Source organism: Sander lucioperca, chromosome 13 (genome assembly GCF_008315115.2).
Source record: "Sander lucioperca isolate FBNREF2018 chromosome 13, SLUC_FBN_1.2, whole genome shotgun sequence".
Classification (NCBI taxonomy): Eukaryota; Metazoa; Chordata; class Actinopteri; order Perciformes; family Percidae; genus Sander; species Sander lucioperca.
Genome location: NC_050185.1, coordinates 24,806,392 through 24,822,397, shown reverse-complemented (window position 1 = coordinate 24,822,397; position 16,006 = coordinate 24,806,392). Strand labels below are relative to the sequence as shown.

At 40.2% G+C, this 16,006-nt stretch overlaps 2 protein-coding genes and 3 non-coding genes across 5 annotated transcripts; 3 read left to right on the top strand and 2 right to left on the bottom strand.

Moving 5' to 3' along the window:
- Positions 1-3,477: 3,477 nt before the first annotated feature.
- Positions 3,478-4,461, bottom strand: LOC116055012 (odorant receptor 131-2-like). The gene has a single exon (XM_031306766.1). It carries the CDS (start codon positions 4,459-4,461, stop codon positions 3,478-3,480), a length of 984 nt encoding a protein of 327 aa, XP_031162626.1.
- Positions 4,462-5,530: 1,069 nt separating this feature from the next.
- On the top strand, positions 5,531-5,603 carry trnav-cac. The gene has a single exon. It is a non-coding gene; the product is annotated as a tRNA-Val (tRNA).
- Positions 5,604-6,062: 459 nt separating this feature from the next.
- Positions 6,063-6,151, top strand: trnay-gua. Its single transcript is given in 2 exon segments — positions 6,063-6,099; positions 6,116-6,151. It is a non-coding gene; the product is annotated as a tRNA-Tyr (tRNA).
- Positions 6,152-9,778: 3,627 nt separating this feature from the next.
- On the top strand, positions 9,779-9,851 carry trnav-cac. Its single transcript has one exon. It is a non-coding gene; the product is annotated as a tRNA-Val (tRNA).
- A 4,522-nt stretch (positions 9,852-14,373) lies between these two features.
- On the bottom strand, positions 14,374-15,399 carry LOC116055013 (odorant receptor 131-2-like). The gene has a single exon (XM_031306767.1). The coding sequence runs from the start codon at positions 15,382-15,384 to the stop codon at positions 14,374-14,376; it is 1,011 nt and encodes a 336-aa protein (XP_031162627.1). The 5' UTR covers positions 15,385-15,399.
- Between the last annotated feature and the right edge of the window lie 607 nt (positions 15,400-16,006).

Below are 16,006 nucleotides of genomic sequence, written 5' to 3'. Positions count from 1 at the left end.
AAAAGCTTAGTTCCATATAAATGCATGGATAATTTGTTGTTTTGTCGTTAGTGAAACACAATATTGACCTTGTAGTTGAAAAAGGAGCCTCATATAAGAATGACATTTCCTCCTATGGAGTCCGTTCATTCGCATTTGGAGATCGCCTATTTTTGACTGGGAAAATGGCGAATAGCGTAAACAACTGCTAACGTGAGTTGCTCAAAACCTTTCTTTTTAGTAAACTCTGTGTACACAAACAATGTTGTCAATGCTTTTGTTAAGGTGTAGAGCCCCTGGTGATACTTCGAGCAAAGTCTCATATTGTGTCGAGCCTTCTTAGTGTTTTAAAAATAGCTATTTTGAGGCTAGCATAAAAGTGCCCATACCACTCCCATTCAAAAGGCCATTTGACCGAAAAACGAAAATTAATTTTAATTTAAAAGTGGCGATTCCGTCCTAAATATGCTTTTAAACAAAAGTTTGACTCGGGTACATTCACAAAAAGACCCTAGGTTGCATTTTAGCGAGAGTAACGCTTTAATAACTTTGTACCAGTGTTAAAGGTGCACTATGAGTTCCTGCATGGACACTTCTGTTGACGTTCCAAGTGAATTTCAAACAAAACAGAGCAAGCTCGCCCCTCCCCCCATGTTTCTGTAACTGTCATGACTAACTGACTAACTGTAACTAACACCCACCTCCTCCCCCAACCATCTTGTCGGTGATTGGCTGGAGTGGCTTGTTGTATTTTGGTGCACAGCCTGTGCCTCTAGTGTTTGTTTGACATTTACAACCCCAGTGTTGTCTCCCGAGACCGGGCTTTTTCACAGTATTCGGGTTAAGGGGGGCAGGCAGCTAGCGGAACAAGGAGAGATGCCTACGATTTGAGACAAAAATGAAATTGCGCTGAAACCTTGCAGGAACTCATAGTGCCCCTTGAAACAGGTGACTCACATGAACCTCCACGGGTTTGGATGGCAGTGTGAAAATATTTATTTTCTAAAAATAGATTGTAAAGTAGTACATTTTACACTGCTAAAAGTACACCAGTTTTGTGTGGACTCAAGCTGCTGGATAAGCTACATGATTGTGTGTGGTGTGGGGAGGCTGCATATGTTGGACCTTGCTGTTATGGAGATGGAGAGTGATGATGCGTGATGTGTGTGTGTTTTGACTGATACAGATGCTATAGAGAGTGATGATGCATTAATGTCCCATCAGCACAAACAAAAGGACACATTTGGTACAACGAAAATTGAAAATATTTTTTATCTACAAAAAGGGGGCCCTGCATTCACACTTTTAAGAGTACACCAGTGTTGTCTGGAATCAAGCTGTTAGATAACCTACATGATTGTGTGTGGTGTGTGGAATCTGCGTATGTTTGACCTTGCTGCCATGGAGATGGAAACGCAATGCTATAGAGATAGAGAGTGATGATGCGTTAATGGCCCATCATCACCAAAAACGATACAGATGCTCTTGGACGTCAGATTTGGCACATACTACCCTTTCAGTGTGGTTCCCTTCGATAGCTCAGTTGATAGAGCGGAGGACCGTAGGTTGATAATACCAGATATCCTTAGGTCAACATATTTCTTTTCTAAAAATAGATAGAAAAATAGTACTTTCACACTTTTAAGAGTACACCAGTTTTGTGTGGACTAAAGCTGTTGGATAAGCTACATGATTGTGTGTGGTGTGTGTTGGCTGCGTATATGTGTCCTTCCTGCCATAGAGATGGAAACGCAATGCTATAGAGATGGAGAGTGATGACGCGTTAATGCCCCATCAACACCAAAAAAGATACGGATGCTCTTGGACGTCAGGTTTGGCACTTATTGTACCCTGTTAGCGTGTATTCCTTCGATATCTCAGTTGGTAGAGCGGAGGACTGTAGGTTGATAATAGCAGGTTTCCTTAAGTCGCTGGTTGAATTCCTGCTGAAAGGTATATTTTTTTCTAAAAATGAATGGGAAAATAGTACATTTTACACAGCTAGGAGTTCACCAGTTTTGACTGCTACTGATGCTGTAGAGAGTGATGATGCATTAATTTCCCATCAGCACAAACAAAAGGACACATTTGGTAGCAATGAAAATTGAAAATATTTTTAAATATTATAATAATAATAATTTAGATCTGATGTCTTTATTGCTTCATTTAATTATAATGCCCTATCAACACCAAAAACGATACAGATTCTCTTGGGCATCAGGTTTGGCACTTATCGTACCCTTTCAGTGTTTGGTTCCCCTTCGATAGCTCAGTTGGTAGAGGAGTTTAGGATAGCAATAAGAGGTATCCTTAGGTTGCTGGTTCAATTCCAGCTCAAAAGGTGTTTTTTTCGTTGCTGCCCAATGTGTTTCCATCAACAATGGAAAGATGTCAAGGGACTCGTTGTTTAGATCAGTTTTGACTGATACAGATGCTATAGAGAGTGATGATGCATTAATGGCCCGTCAGTGCAAACAAAAGGACACATTTGGCAGCAAAGAAAATTGAAAGTCGGTGCATCTACAAAAAGGGGGCCCTGCAGAAAAGGTTTGGGAACCACGGCATTACATAAAAAAATACACTTAATACCATTCAATAAATTCCTTCAAAGTCTTCTCTACATATATTATATGAGTTTAGACAGATATGAATATAAACTGCAACTTGACTGGTGGAGGGGATCAAACGTGAGGCAGTAATTCTAGTTTTTGCATAAAAAACAGCACATTTGCAATAGTAATTCACATTATTTTATTCTACTTAACAGAAACATTAATATATACAGTAGGCCATAAACATCGTGAAGTGCTGCAAATCCCACATGAATGTTTTTAAAATAAATTCCTTTTACATCTCATTCCATATAATTAATAAGAAAGAAATAATCTAAAATTTAAGATTGTATTTCTATGGAAGAATGTAGTAAGTAAAATGTATTTGTAGAGTGCTTTTCACAGATAAAAATCCCAAAGTGCTTTACAGAAAAAATAAATACAAGATGATACATAATAAAAGAGTACACAATGTAAAAGTAATATACAATAAATAAAGTGCTGACAGGTCAACCAAAAGCCTGTTTAAAAAGGTGGGACTTTAACTGATTTTTAAAAGGGTCCACAGAAACAGCAGACCGTTAAGGGTGGGGGCAGAGCATTCCACAGTCTCTGTGCTGCATACTCACAAGATCGATGGCTACGGGTCTTAAGACAGGGGCGAGGAACAGTCAATAGATTTAACATATTGGACCGTAGAGAGTGTGCACTGGTTTTCGTCCTCTCCAAGATTTAATGGGTTCTTCCTTGGCCCATGCTACACCCTTCAACAAAGTCTCATGAAAATTAAAAAAATTTAAGCCTGTTGTTTTTCTGTAAAAAAAATAACTAAATACTTTACTCACTCACCTATAGTGACATCTATCCAATCTAAGTATTATTAGAAGCTACGCTACACATTCACAGTTTAAATTTTGATTAAATTTACATATTTAGTTAAAAACATCTATGAAGTATGCATGCAGATTTTTGCCTTGGTTGAGATGACTGAGAGGGAAAGTGAGTGTCTCCACTGACAGCAAAGATTGTATATAAGGATAGGCCTGATGGTCTGGTCTCTGATTCCATAGATGAGAGAACTCAGACATCTTGGGAAAATGATAATACACACATAAAGGAAAATTTGGATGCGCACTAATATAATTCTGTCTAGGACCTTTGACATAGCTATAAGCAATGGGTTGTGTATGGTTGAGGAGAGACTGAGGCCCAGCTGCCCCAGATGCAGCAGTAGTGTGTTACGAGCTTTTCGGGATGAGGCTTTGTCTGTGGAAGCTGACCTGGCTGCTATCATCACACCAATATAGGAGGAAGTGACTGCCACACCCGCTGATACAAACAGAAAATAGGTGAACGCTTTGTCATAATTGTCAGACATCCGGCCAAGTAGCATGTTTTCTCTAGCACAAAAATATTTCATTTGCAGGCTCTCCAGGTTTTCAAATGGAAAATCTAACAGTAAAATAACTTTTGTGAGGACATTTAGTGAACTGAAAACCCAAACCACAATGATAGCCACTTCAGTGTTTCTGATGGTGATGATGGTAGAGTGCCTCAGTGGGTAGCACACAGCTACATATCTCTCCAGAGACATCACCACCAGTGTGAGAGGAGAGATTTCATTTGTTAGATCAGAAAGCATGGTGAGAACACCACATAAAGGATACATCAGCCTTATTCTACAAGCAGCCAGTATGTACAGTAACTGACTCAGTGCCAGCTGTACAGTGTCTGCAATAAGGAGGTTAAACAGAAGAATGTAACGTGAGGTCTCACAAAACACAGTTTTACTCCTCAAGGTGAATAACATGGTCCCATTAATGAAGAGAAACACACAGCATGGCACTGTAGTAAGAGTACAAAATAACGCTCTTTCCAGTAATCCTTGTCCAACAGTGATGTTGGTCTGAGATTGAATTGCATTTGCCATCTTTAAAAAGCATTGAAGAGACATAAAATGTTGAACCCAAAATCAAAATTAAATGGACACCGTTCAATTTGTATTCCTACAACAGTGCAGATATGTCATCTTTACAGCAGAGAATGCCACTGAGTTCACATGCAAAACCGCAAATCATCCACATACTTATAGCAGTGTAGAGGCCCGGCTTGTTTCTGTGTGAGCAGAGCTGGTCTGCAGAATTTACCTTCCCTCTTCCCCTTGTTTATAAGCTCTGTCCCTACCTCACTTGTCTTGACACAATCACATGTCAGCATTGTTAAATTATTAATGGGTGCTGTAATTTCTGTATCTTCACTTCCTCAATTCCCTGATCTACGTCATCATAACTATAAAGCAGATGCAAATACTTGGAATACACTTGGAGTAATCATGAGGAACATGGCCATGATAATATTATAGGTTAACACAAATGATCGCCACTTAGTTACCATTTATTGTCTTATATCAACCTTGCAGATTTTTTCCTTCACTGGGACAACTGAGAGGGAAAGTGAGCGTATCGTCTGACAGCAACGATTGTATATTATTTTGGGTCTGATGGTCTGGTCTTTAATTCCATAGATGAGAGAACTCAGACATCATGGGAAGATCATAATACACACATGAAGGAAAATTTGATTGCACACTTATATTGTTCTGTCTAGGACCTTTGACTTAGCTATAAGCAATGGGTTGTGCATGGTTTAAGAGAGACTGAGGCCCAGCTGCACCAGACCCAGCAGTAGTGTGTTAGGAGCCTTTTGCAAGTTATAAAGGAACAACTTCCTGTAGGTGGCTGTCAAAACAGAAAGTGTTGCGTATCTTAGTAACAGTTGTACCGATTAACACAAAACTTGACACACTTGTTCCCCCTGCTCCACTGAGGCTCTGCCAAGTATGAAGTCAATCAGGCACTAGGTGGCGCTGTTTTAAAAACATTTAAATTTCGCAGAGGAAGAGGGTATATTATGTCTAGAAAATACTGGTTCATATAGATATAAATATACAGTTTGATCATATATTTATTGAAATACGTCATGTTTTTTTTTACATTTCAGTTTCCGTAGTGTAGTGGTTATCACGTTCGCCTCACACGCGAAAGGTCCCCGGTTCGAAACTGGGCGGAAACATTGTCTTCCACTTTAGGATGAGGTTTATTTTTAAGTACAGATCAAATCTGGACTAAGCTACAGTTTCTCTGTTGATTTATTTGAGAATAATCCTAATTAATGTATTGTTCATATTTTCACTTGTTTCTTTTTTGTTTCTCTTGTGTGCCCATTAAAGGGAACCTATTATGCGTTTCTGTATTTTCTGTCATATCTATAATGTTACAATGTCAGATGTTCATGTTAAACATGGCCAGAGCTTTAAATAATGAGGTAAATGTACTTCAGAGAAACCCTGTGAGCAAAAACCACAGATTTCCCAATGTTGTGAACGTTCCGCTTTCAACATTTTTTTCTATTTTCTACTACGGTGTTAGGTGACACCGAGCCGGGTTTTAATGGCCCATCAGCACCAAAAACGGTACAGATGGTCTTGGACATCACGTTTGGCACTTGTCGTACACTGTTCGTGTGTTTACCCCTTCGATAGCTCAGTTGGTAGAGCGGAGGACTGTAGATTGATAATAACAGGTATCCTTAGGTCGCTGGTTCAATTCCGGCTCGAAGGAATATTTTCTCTGAAGATTTATGGAAAAATTGTACATTTTACACTGCTAGGAGTTCACCAGTTTTGACTGATACAGATGCTATAGAGAGTGATGATGCATTAATGTCCTATCAGCACAAACAAAAGGACACATTTGGTAGCAACAAAAATTGAAAATGTTTTTATCTACAAAAAGGGGGCCCTGCAGAAAAGGTTTGAGAACCACGGCATTACACATCATCGTTAAAAACGATACAGATGCTCTTGGGCATCAGGTTTGGCACTTATCGTACCCTTTCAGTGTTTGTTTTCCCTTCGATAGCTCAGTGTTTTTGTTTGTTACTTATACTGTCAACTGAGAGCTGCTGAACGGTGTTTCGTTGTGAAACAATGACAATAAAGATTCTGTTCTATTCTATTATATGATTGGTCCAGGCAGGCTATTGCAGCTTTTTTAAGCTACTACTGTGTTTACAAAGGTCTAGCTACATGCTAAATCAGGGAAAGCTTTAATCTTGGCTGCCATTTTTGTTAATTTCTCCCCAATTTCGGGTCATATTACTGCTGAAACATATCCAGTTGGGTAGTACTTGGTTTAGAAGCCTTTATTGGAGATTATTCACGGTACAAAGTCCTGCTCCGTTGCAGTCAGTCTCAGGCTCGGAGTGGAAGAACAGCAGGGATTCCAGAGACTCACAGACATGCGGAAGCGCGCTGACAAATCAGAGCAGACTAGGCTTTTTCGGGAGGGGGGTGTAATGGAAATGTATTAATCTGTTATACTGTTGCTTAGACTTTCTTCTGAATCTGCAATTTCAAATCAAATAAAATCAAGCTTTGTTTGTCATTGCATAAATACAGTGTATTAACACAACGGAATTCAAGGTGCCACTCCAGATCAGAGCTTTAAAAAAAAAAATAAAAAATCTGTTACAAACACCCCCATCCCCTACATACATTTCACTGTCTCTTTTTCTCTCCCAGACACACTCACCTACCCACATATACAGCACATTGTATTATGGGATACAGATAATTGCCTGACACACTCCCATTCCTCCCAGACAACGCATTCCCTCCCCCACACATATGTGTAAGATAGCAGCAGGCATAATAAATAGCAGCAAGCATAAGAAAGAAAGTTCACAAGTGAAATAATGTCCAGAGGTAGTGTTGTTGGTCACGACAGGGGATGAGGGATGGGTTGGAGTGGGAAATGGCCATTATTGCACAGGGTTATTGTTTGTTCAGTGAACGTATGGCCCAGGGGAAAAAGCTGTTTGTTAGTCTGGCGGTGCGTGTTTTCATTGACCTATAGCACCTGCCAGAGGGAAGCAGGTTGAACAGGCAGTGAGCAGGGTGGGCAGTGCCTTTGAGAATGGATCTGTGCCTATGACCCTCTGCAGAGCACTCCTGTCTGCCGCCGAACACCCCGCATACCATGCTATGATGCAAAAAGTGAGTACACTTTCAATGATTGACCAGTAGAAGGAAACCAGCAGCTTCTGTTCAAGTTGTTTTTTCCTGAGAGTTATCAGGAGGTGTAGTCACTGCTTCTTAGTTATTTCTATAGTGTTTGTGGACCAAGAGAGATCTTCAGAAATGTGTACTCCCAGAAATTTGAAAGATGGAACCCTTTCCACGCAGTCGCCGTTCAGGTGGAGTGGGGCGTGGGATGTACTGTTTCGTCTAAAGTCTATGATGATCTCCTTGGTTTGCTGAGCACCTGGTTGACAGTTGCTGGACCTCGTCTCTGTACTCTGTCTCATCTCCACCTGAAATGAGACCGACCACCGTGGTGTCATCTGCAAATTTTATGATGAGGTTGGAGGGGTGAGAGGGAGAGCAGTCAGATGTGTAAAGTGTGTACAGGAGTGAGCTCAACAAACAGCCTTGGGGGGAGCCAGTGCTGAGTGTAAGGGGGGAGGAGAGATGGTGGCTGAGTCTCACTTGTTGTGGTCTACTTTTATGCAAATGTCTAGACAGAACGTTCTGATGTATGAATGCCCTTTGACCCTGCTTACACGAAAAGTAGTTTGTTCCTCTTTGATAACCACAGAGTGAATTTAAATCAGCCCCTAACCCTTCTTTGGCCTTTCAGTTCTGTCACAACCAGGCCTTTTCTGCCCAGTAACAGAAGTACATAAGTACCTTCTGCTTTCTAGTTCCTTTGTTCAGACTGAGGGTGAATACAGGTGCAGCAGCCATGGGCAGTATGAGAAGAACAAAGTGTTTTCTGAACATTAAAGCATGTAAACATGTTCTAGAAGAATCATAAAATACAAGTATGAATCTGAAAACAGTATATAATAGGTCTCCTTTAATACCCTAACTCAAAAAGCAACAGATTTTATTAAGCTTTCTTTAGACGGTTTTATATGGTTATACTGTATACGAGAACATACTAGTTGATAATAACGTAAGAATTTATAATTTAAGAGAAGATGGCCCATTCTGTTTTCTTTTATTTCCAATTCTTCTTTTGAGTTTTCTTTGTGTTTTCTACAGCTAAACACAAGTAAAACCGTCGGTTTAGGCTGGACATTGGCAGAAAGGTTAAATGCAACTTTATGGTAACGATGCATGTGCATACTTTATTGTACTATTAAAACAAAAACCAGACAGTACCGCGGATTGTCGACTTATTAATTCTGCTGGGAAAATTTCACAGCCATAAAGTTCTCAAAGTCTCAGCCAGCTTTTGAACCATTCAGAATTGAATTCAGGGTCTATCCAAATTATAAGTGTCATGTTCCTGAAAATGACACTTTCCTTTTTCGCTAATACTAAAACAACTAAAATAATTAACAATGTATTGGCCTCTGACCAGTCGGCCATTGTTGACAATTATAGAAACACATATAGGTATATATATATAGGTGTATAGGACTTTATATATTGCCCTTATCACCAACTTAATTATTAACACTTGCAACTTTAACAGCTGCCACAATATATTCATCAAAATTCTAATAACAATATGAACAGCAGTCTTCATGAAGGCAATATAAGAGTAACAATGACTGTCATAATTATAAAAATATTGGTCACAATGTTAAAATAATAACAATTCTTAACTGAAAAGCAAAATGTACCTGTTCAATTTAATGAAGGCTAATAAAAATATGGTAAAAAACACTGCTGAGTGAACAAAAAAGGCTCCAGGATTAACCAAGCCTGGAATGCCACAGAATAAATCTCCATTGTAAATTATGTGCCACGGCTTTCATGAAATCGAGTTAAGGCTAAATTCAACCAGGATATCTGTAAAAATCCCGGCTTAATCCGCTATCTATGATGGATACAATACAGTACGTGACCATGAAAGTGGAGCTTCCTGTATGTTCCTGAACACATTAGGCTTCATGGAGGTTCCATAGTGTAGTGGTTATCACGTTCGCCTAACATGCGCAAGGTATATCTTAGCAACAGTTATTCCGATTAACACGAAACTTGACAAACTTGTTCCCCCTGCTCCACTGAGGCTCCCTGCCAAAGATGTCAATCAGGCACTAGGTGGCGCTGTTTTTAAATTTCGCAGAGGAAGTGGGTACATTATGTCTAGAATATACTGGTTATAAATAAATATAAAAATATACAGGTTAATCATATATTTATTGAAATACGTCGTCTTGTTTTCTACATGGCAGTTTCCGTAGTGTAGTGGTTATCACGTTCGCCTCACACGCGAAAGGTCCCCGGTTCGAAACCGGGCGGAAACATTGTTTTCCACTTCAGGATCATATTTATTTTTAAGTACAGATCAAATTGGACTAAGCTACAGTTTCTCTCTTAATATATTTGATCAGGGATCACAATCATAATAAAATATTGACATTTTCTCTTTAGTTTTTTGTGTCCATTAATACCCTAACTGAAAAAGCAAGAGATTTTACTCAGCACGTTTCGCTTTTATGTTTTATATGGTTACTAGTGCAGTGCCTGTTTGAAATGCTTGCCAGTTCGGAACGGGCCAATTGCTTGGTTCCCAGTATTTTTTCCCCACAACTTTATCTTACTATAACAGCTGTTCAATCAGGCGCAGCTCAGCTGCGGCTCATCTAGACATTTGGCATGTCCCCTTTCACACATCCAGGTAGCAATGTGGCCAGGGTGGGGGAGGGAGGAAGCCGTTTCAGCCTGCTGGAGAAGAAACTACACTGCGTAGCGATGTGGCCCGGGCGGGGGAGGGAGGGAAGGAGCCTGGTTCAGCCTGCTGGAGAAGCCGCTACACTGCATAGCAATGTGACCCGGGCAGGGGAGGGAGCCTACTGGCCTGTAATCATTCAGGCAGGTGGGTGGGCCCCTCTTGGGAAGGGGGACGACGGTTGTGGCCTTGAAGCAGGAGGGAATGGTGCTGTAGCTGGGGGAAAGGTTGAAGATGTGGGTGAGACCATCAGCCAGCTCATTAGCACATGCTCTGAGAGCCCGCCCGGGGATGTTGTCTGCTCCTGCTGCCTTGCAGGGGTTTATCTTCCTCAGGGCTTTGTGTAGCTGGCCTGATGAGATAGTTGGTGAGGGGGGAGGGGTGGTCCCGGTGTGTGTGTGCCTCCTCTCTGTGCTGTGGCTGGAAGTCTCAAAGCGGGTGTAAAAGATATTGAGGTCATTAGGCAGGCTGTCTGTGGAGCTGATGGTGCTGGTGGGTGTCCTGTAGTTTGTAATATGCTGCAGGCCTTGCCACATCCACCCAGAGTCAGCAGTAGAGTAGAAGCTATCCAGCTTCTCTCTGTACTGCCTTTTGGTCACTGTGATGGCTTTTTCAGTCCATATTTCACAGCTTTGTACTCAATCTCATTGCCTGATCTAAATGCATCGTCACTAGACCTTAGCGCCACATACAACAACAACAAATGATGCTAATACTTGTGCACCCCCATGTTAAATGCACGTCCATTCTCGTAGTAATTCACGTAATGTTTTGCTCAACACAGACGGGGCTTTATTATACTCTGAACAGACACCGCCTCTGCCTGCTGCGCTGTGGACGTGTGTGTGTGTGTGTGTGTGTGTGTGTGTGTGTGACGGCCGGGGAGCCGCAGGACACGCTTGTGGAGTTTAACTCTGAAAATACCACAGGTTAACCACAGGTTCCCGTTAATCTTATGATGGACATGTGTTGTGATATTTAAACAAATGAACTGTCAACAGCAAAATAAAAGCCTCTTATTTACGAGAGCGGTCTGAGAAACCTCAGGCTCACAGCGAGGTGTCTGAGCAAGACTGGCCGAGCTACGAGCTAGTGTCCGGGGCAGGCGCTTGCTGGCTGTCGCCTCACTTCATGGAGCTTCTCAACTCCCAAAACTTTGAAGCAAATTGTCAATTTGGCATCAATTTTCGCAAGACTGCCTATATTTCAAATCTAAACAGTTAATTTCTCGCCTAAAAAGTTTGTCAGAAGTGAATTTAATGATGAATAAGATGGTGAAAATTGTTAAAAATGTCCCGTTGTTGGTTGTTGCTCTGTCTGCAAGTTCCGAGTTGGCAGTGGGCGTGACTTATAAGTTCGACCAATCAAGTACACCTAGGAAAATATGGAAAAGGGAAAAGACCCTGCTCTGAAGTAGGAGCTAAAAAAGTACGCTACTGAGGGCAGAGGAACTTAAAAATCCCCAAATTTTTCCTGTAGGAACACGACAAAAAAAGTGTTCTAGGAATGTTTAGTTCTAAGAACTGCAAAAATCCCTCCGGTCGGAAAGCCCCTATAGTCCTTTATGCTGACAGAAGAGTCCTCCAGAGTGGCTGCAGCTTTAAACACATCCCAGTCTTTCCGAGCAAAACAGTCCTGCAGGGTGCCCTTAGTGTCTGGGGTCCAGAGTTTAAATTGTTGTCAGGGTTAATTTGTTTTAGTCTTTGTCTGTAGGCCGCATACAGGAACAAAAAGATGTGGTCTGAGTGTCCGAAGTGGGGGCGGAATTGGTCGCATCTGTGTTCTTATAATGATGAATCCCATTGTCCTCAGAAATTCAAAATGCATGGCATTTTATCCTAATTAGCAGGAAAACGCAGTCCCCATTATCAGCATGAGACTGCAGGGCCATGTGCACACATTAATTAAAAAAAGTAAGTTAATTAAAAGTAATTCAAGAATGCCTGAACAAAAGTCTAAACATCGTGGAGCACCGTGCATTAAACGTTAAAAAAACTCAATATTGATGGAAACAATACATGACTTGAACATGAAAAATGCTATATGGAGATTCTGTTGTGTAGTGGTTATCACGTTCGCCTGACAGGCCCCGAAAGGTCCCTGGCTCAAGACCAGGTGGAAACATTATTTGCTTTTTGCTATGATTTATGCTATAACTTCATATTTACAGGTAGCTTCCTGATGCTTTCTTGGACAGGGAACGTGATAAATGTTAGAATAGACGTGACCTGTAAAAGCTGAATTTCCGATGCGTCCCCGAACTTGTCTTTTAGTCAAAGATAACTGTTGATTTTTTTGGTATAGTTCTATAAAAATAAAAGGAAACATGTTTCTCAAATCATCGTCTTATTACAGTCTTGTCTCTTGTTTCTCCTGCATCTACCGTATGCGTGCATGTGAATAACTGTGTGTAGATGTTCTATGTCAACCTGTTCTCACTCCCAAATCGTCAAAAACGGACTCTTGGTCACTGATTGATTGGTGGCTGCAGAAAGCTTAAATTGATTGGTCAAATTTGCGGTGAATTTGCGATGATTGGACAAAATTGCAAGGTTACACATCCTTGAAGGAGAGGAATTCCTTAAACCAAATAGTTAAAGGAATATGCCACCGTTTGTTGAAATATGGTTATTCACCATCTCCTCTATATTTATATAGGTGGGCAAACGCATTTTTGTCTCAGTGCATGCATTGTCTTAGTCTGGCAGCGCTGCCGCTAGCTTAGTTTAGCATAGTGAATGGAATCCTATGTTGCCAGTTGGACCCAATAAACAGCTGTCCACAGAGTAAGTGATTATTGTAGACATGACGCATGGTTATTTTACGGGATAGATCAACCCTTATTAGATCTGTACTCACACAGAGTTGCTGCATGATATCTCTGTGCCCAAGTAGCAGTGCTTTGGCTGTAGCCTACTTCCACCCAATATAGTCCCAAGTCAGTATCTGCCTAGGTAATTGTCTAGTCTTAATCTGCATTGCTATTTGTACTCGTTGTGAATATGGAGGCCACAAGAAGTAATTAGGTTTTGTTTTTGTTATTGTTGGGTCACTTTTACTCACGACATGCTAACCGGCAACATAGGATTCCATTCATTACGCTAAGCTAAGCTAGCGGCGGCGCTGCCAGACTAAGACAATGCATGCACTGAGACAAAAATGTTTGCCCACCTATATAAATATAGAGGAGACGGTGAATAACCCTATTTCAACAAACAGTGGCGTATTCCGACAAATGTCAAATGACAACCTGTGACCTAGATCCCAGTCCAAAAATTAAATTATACTCAAGCTAATGGCAACAACACTAAAATGAAGTTTGATGTGGTAAAAAACATTAGCAGTTAAACAATCACACAAACCCAGAGATTAGACAAACATATTTGTCAGTGAAAACTAACGTGAAATGTAAAGAAAACTCTTGTAAATATCCATCACAGTATACAGACTTCCTAAAAAAGATTTTTAGTATATACAGACTTTTTACAGATTTATTGAACCAAATTTGTCCTTTAACATTGCACTTTTATATTTTTTCTAGAACTTTGCAAACAGAATGGATCCAAGATAAACATTTTTAAATATGTAACATGCACACATTTGCACTTTAACCTTATAGCCTGCAATGTCGTTCATTTCAACATTGGCATTGCAAGTTTGTATAAATTATAACCACATAGAATAGAATAAGAATAAATGTGGAAATTTCATTTAAACATTTTCAGTCGCTAAGAAATGTATTATTATATTGACTGTTATGAGGTTGTAGTTTGCAGTGGTGTTGAACTGGATTGCATTATATTGAGGTGTTTCTGATGTTTTGGCCACCCCGTTTACAAACATGAAGGGGGACGAATAATAAACAGACAAAAAAATATTTTGTATCCGCCTCGTGATTCGGATCCACTTCAAGATTTAATGGGCCCAAACTACACCCTGTAATCAAGTCTCATGACATTGTGCCTGTAGTTTTTCCATAAAAAATCTTAACTCACCCACCTACAGTCACTATTAAATATACGTTTTTATGTCCATAAAAATCCCACTGTATTTGAAGTGCCACAATTTACATTCACAGTTTTGTTGAAAATAATAATCTATGAAGTGATACGCATGCTGATTTTTGCCTTCGTTGAGAGGGAACGTGAGCGTCTCCTCTGACAGGCAAGATTGTTTAATAGTATGGGTCTGATGGTCTGGTCTCTGATTCCATAGATGAGAGAACTCAGACATCTTGGGGAGATAATAAAACACACATAAAGAACCACTTGAATGTGCACTAATATTATCTTGTCTAGGAGCTTTGAGATAGCTTTAAGCAATGGGTTGTGTATAGTTGAGGAGAGACTGAAGCCCAGCTGCACCAGATGCAGCAGCAGTGTGTTACGAGCTTTTAGAGCTGAAGCTTTGTCTGTGGAGGCTGACCTGGCTGCTATTATCACACCAATATAGGAGGAAGTGATTACCACACTAGCTGATACAAACAGAAATGAAGTGAACGCTTTGTCATAATCATCAGACATCCGGCCAAGTAGCATGTTTTCTATGGCACAAAAATCTTTCATCTGCAGGCTCTCCAGGTTTTCAAATGGAAAATCTAACAGTAAAATAACTTGTGTGAGGACATTTAGTGAATTGAAAACCCAAACCACAATGATAGCCAGTTCTGTGTTTCTGATGGTGATGATGGTAGAGTGCCTCAGTGGGTAGCACACAGCTACACATCTCTCCAGAGACATTACCACCAGTGTGAGAGGAGAGATTTGGCTTGTGAGACTGATGAGCATGGTGGGAACACCACACACAGGATATGTCAGGCTTATTCTACAAACAGCCAACATGAAAAGTAACTGACTCAGTGCCATCTGTACAGTGTCTGCAAAAAGGAGGTTAAACAGAAGAATGTAACGGGATGTCTCACGAAACACAGTTTTACTCTTCAAGGTGAATAACATGGTCCCATTAATGAAGAGAAACACACAGCACGGCATTGTAGTTACAATGGAAAACAATACTGATCCCAGTATCCCCACATACTCCAGTCCAACAGTGTTGTTTGTCTGAGACAGATTTGCATTTGACATCTTTGAGAAGCATTGAAGAGACATACATTTTTAACCACTCGATGTAATCGGACAGAAAAATCAAATGGATGCTTGTTCAGTTTTGTATTCCTAAAACAGTGCAGAAATATGAACTTGATGTCATTGTAGCACAAAAACACATTTACTCTTGTTCAGTTTCTTTCCTTCGATCCATCCATCCATCCCTTGGAATAGGAAAGATGCCTGGTTTGGTCACATTTATTTTGTGCAGACAGTTAGTGAGTTAGAGGCGGTGTCTGTTTCAATGGGTCTGCAGTGTGTGTATATGATCTCCATCCTCACACCCTCTCCATGTAACACCATCACATTTAGACATGGGTAACATATCAGTAATTGGTGATGCAACTCCTTTGCCATTATTTCCCAATTCCCTAGTCTGTGTCATCATGTTTTACACTTTGGCCATGACATCATTTATAAATTATAGTTTATATCAGAATCAGAAAAGTTTGTATTGCCACAATAAGTACACTTATGTGGTGCATACATAAACAAACAAACATTAAAATAAAAGTAACAATAAATACAGAAAAACAAATATATACATACAAAGTTACTGTTGCATAAGAAAAAGGCTGAATGGGTTAAGTGCAAAATTTGCAAAAAATATATATAAACATTTTTT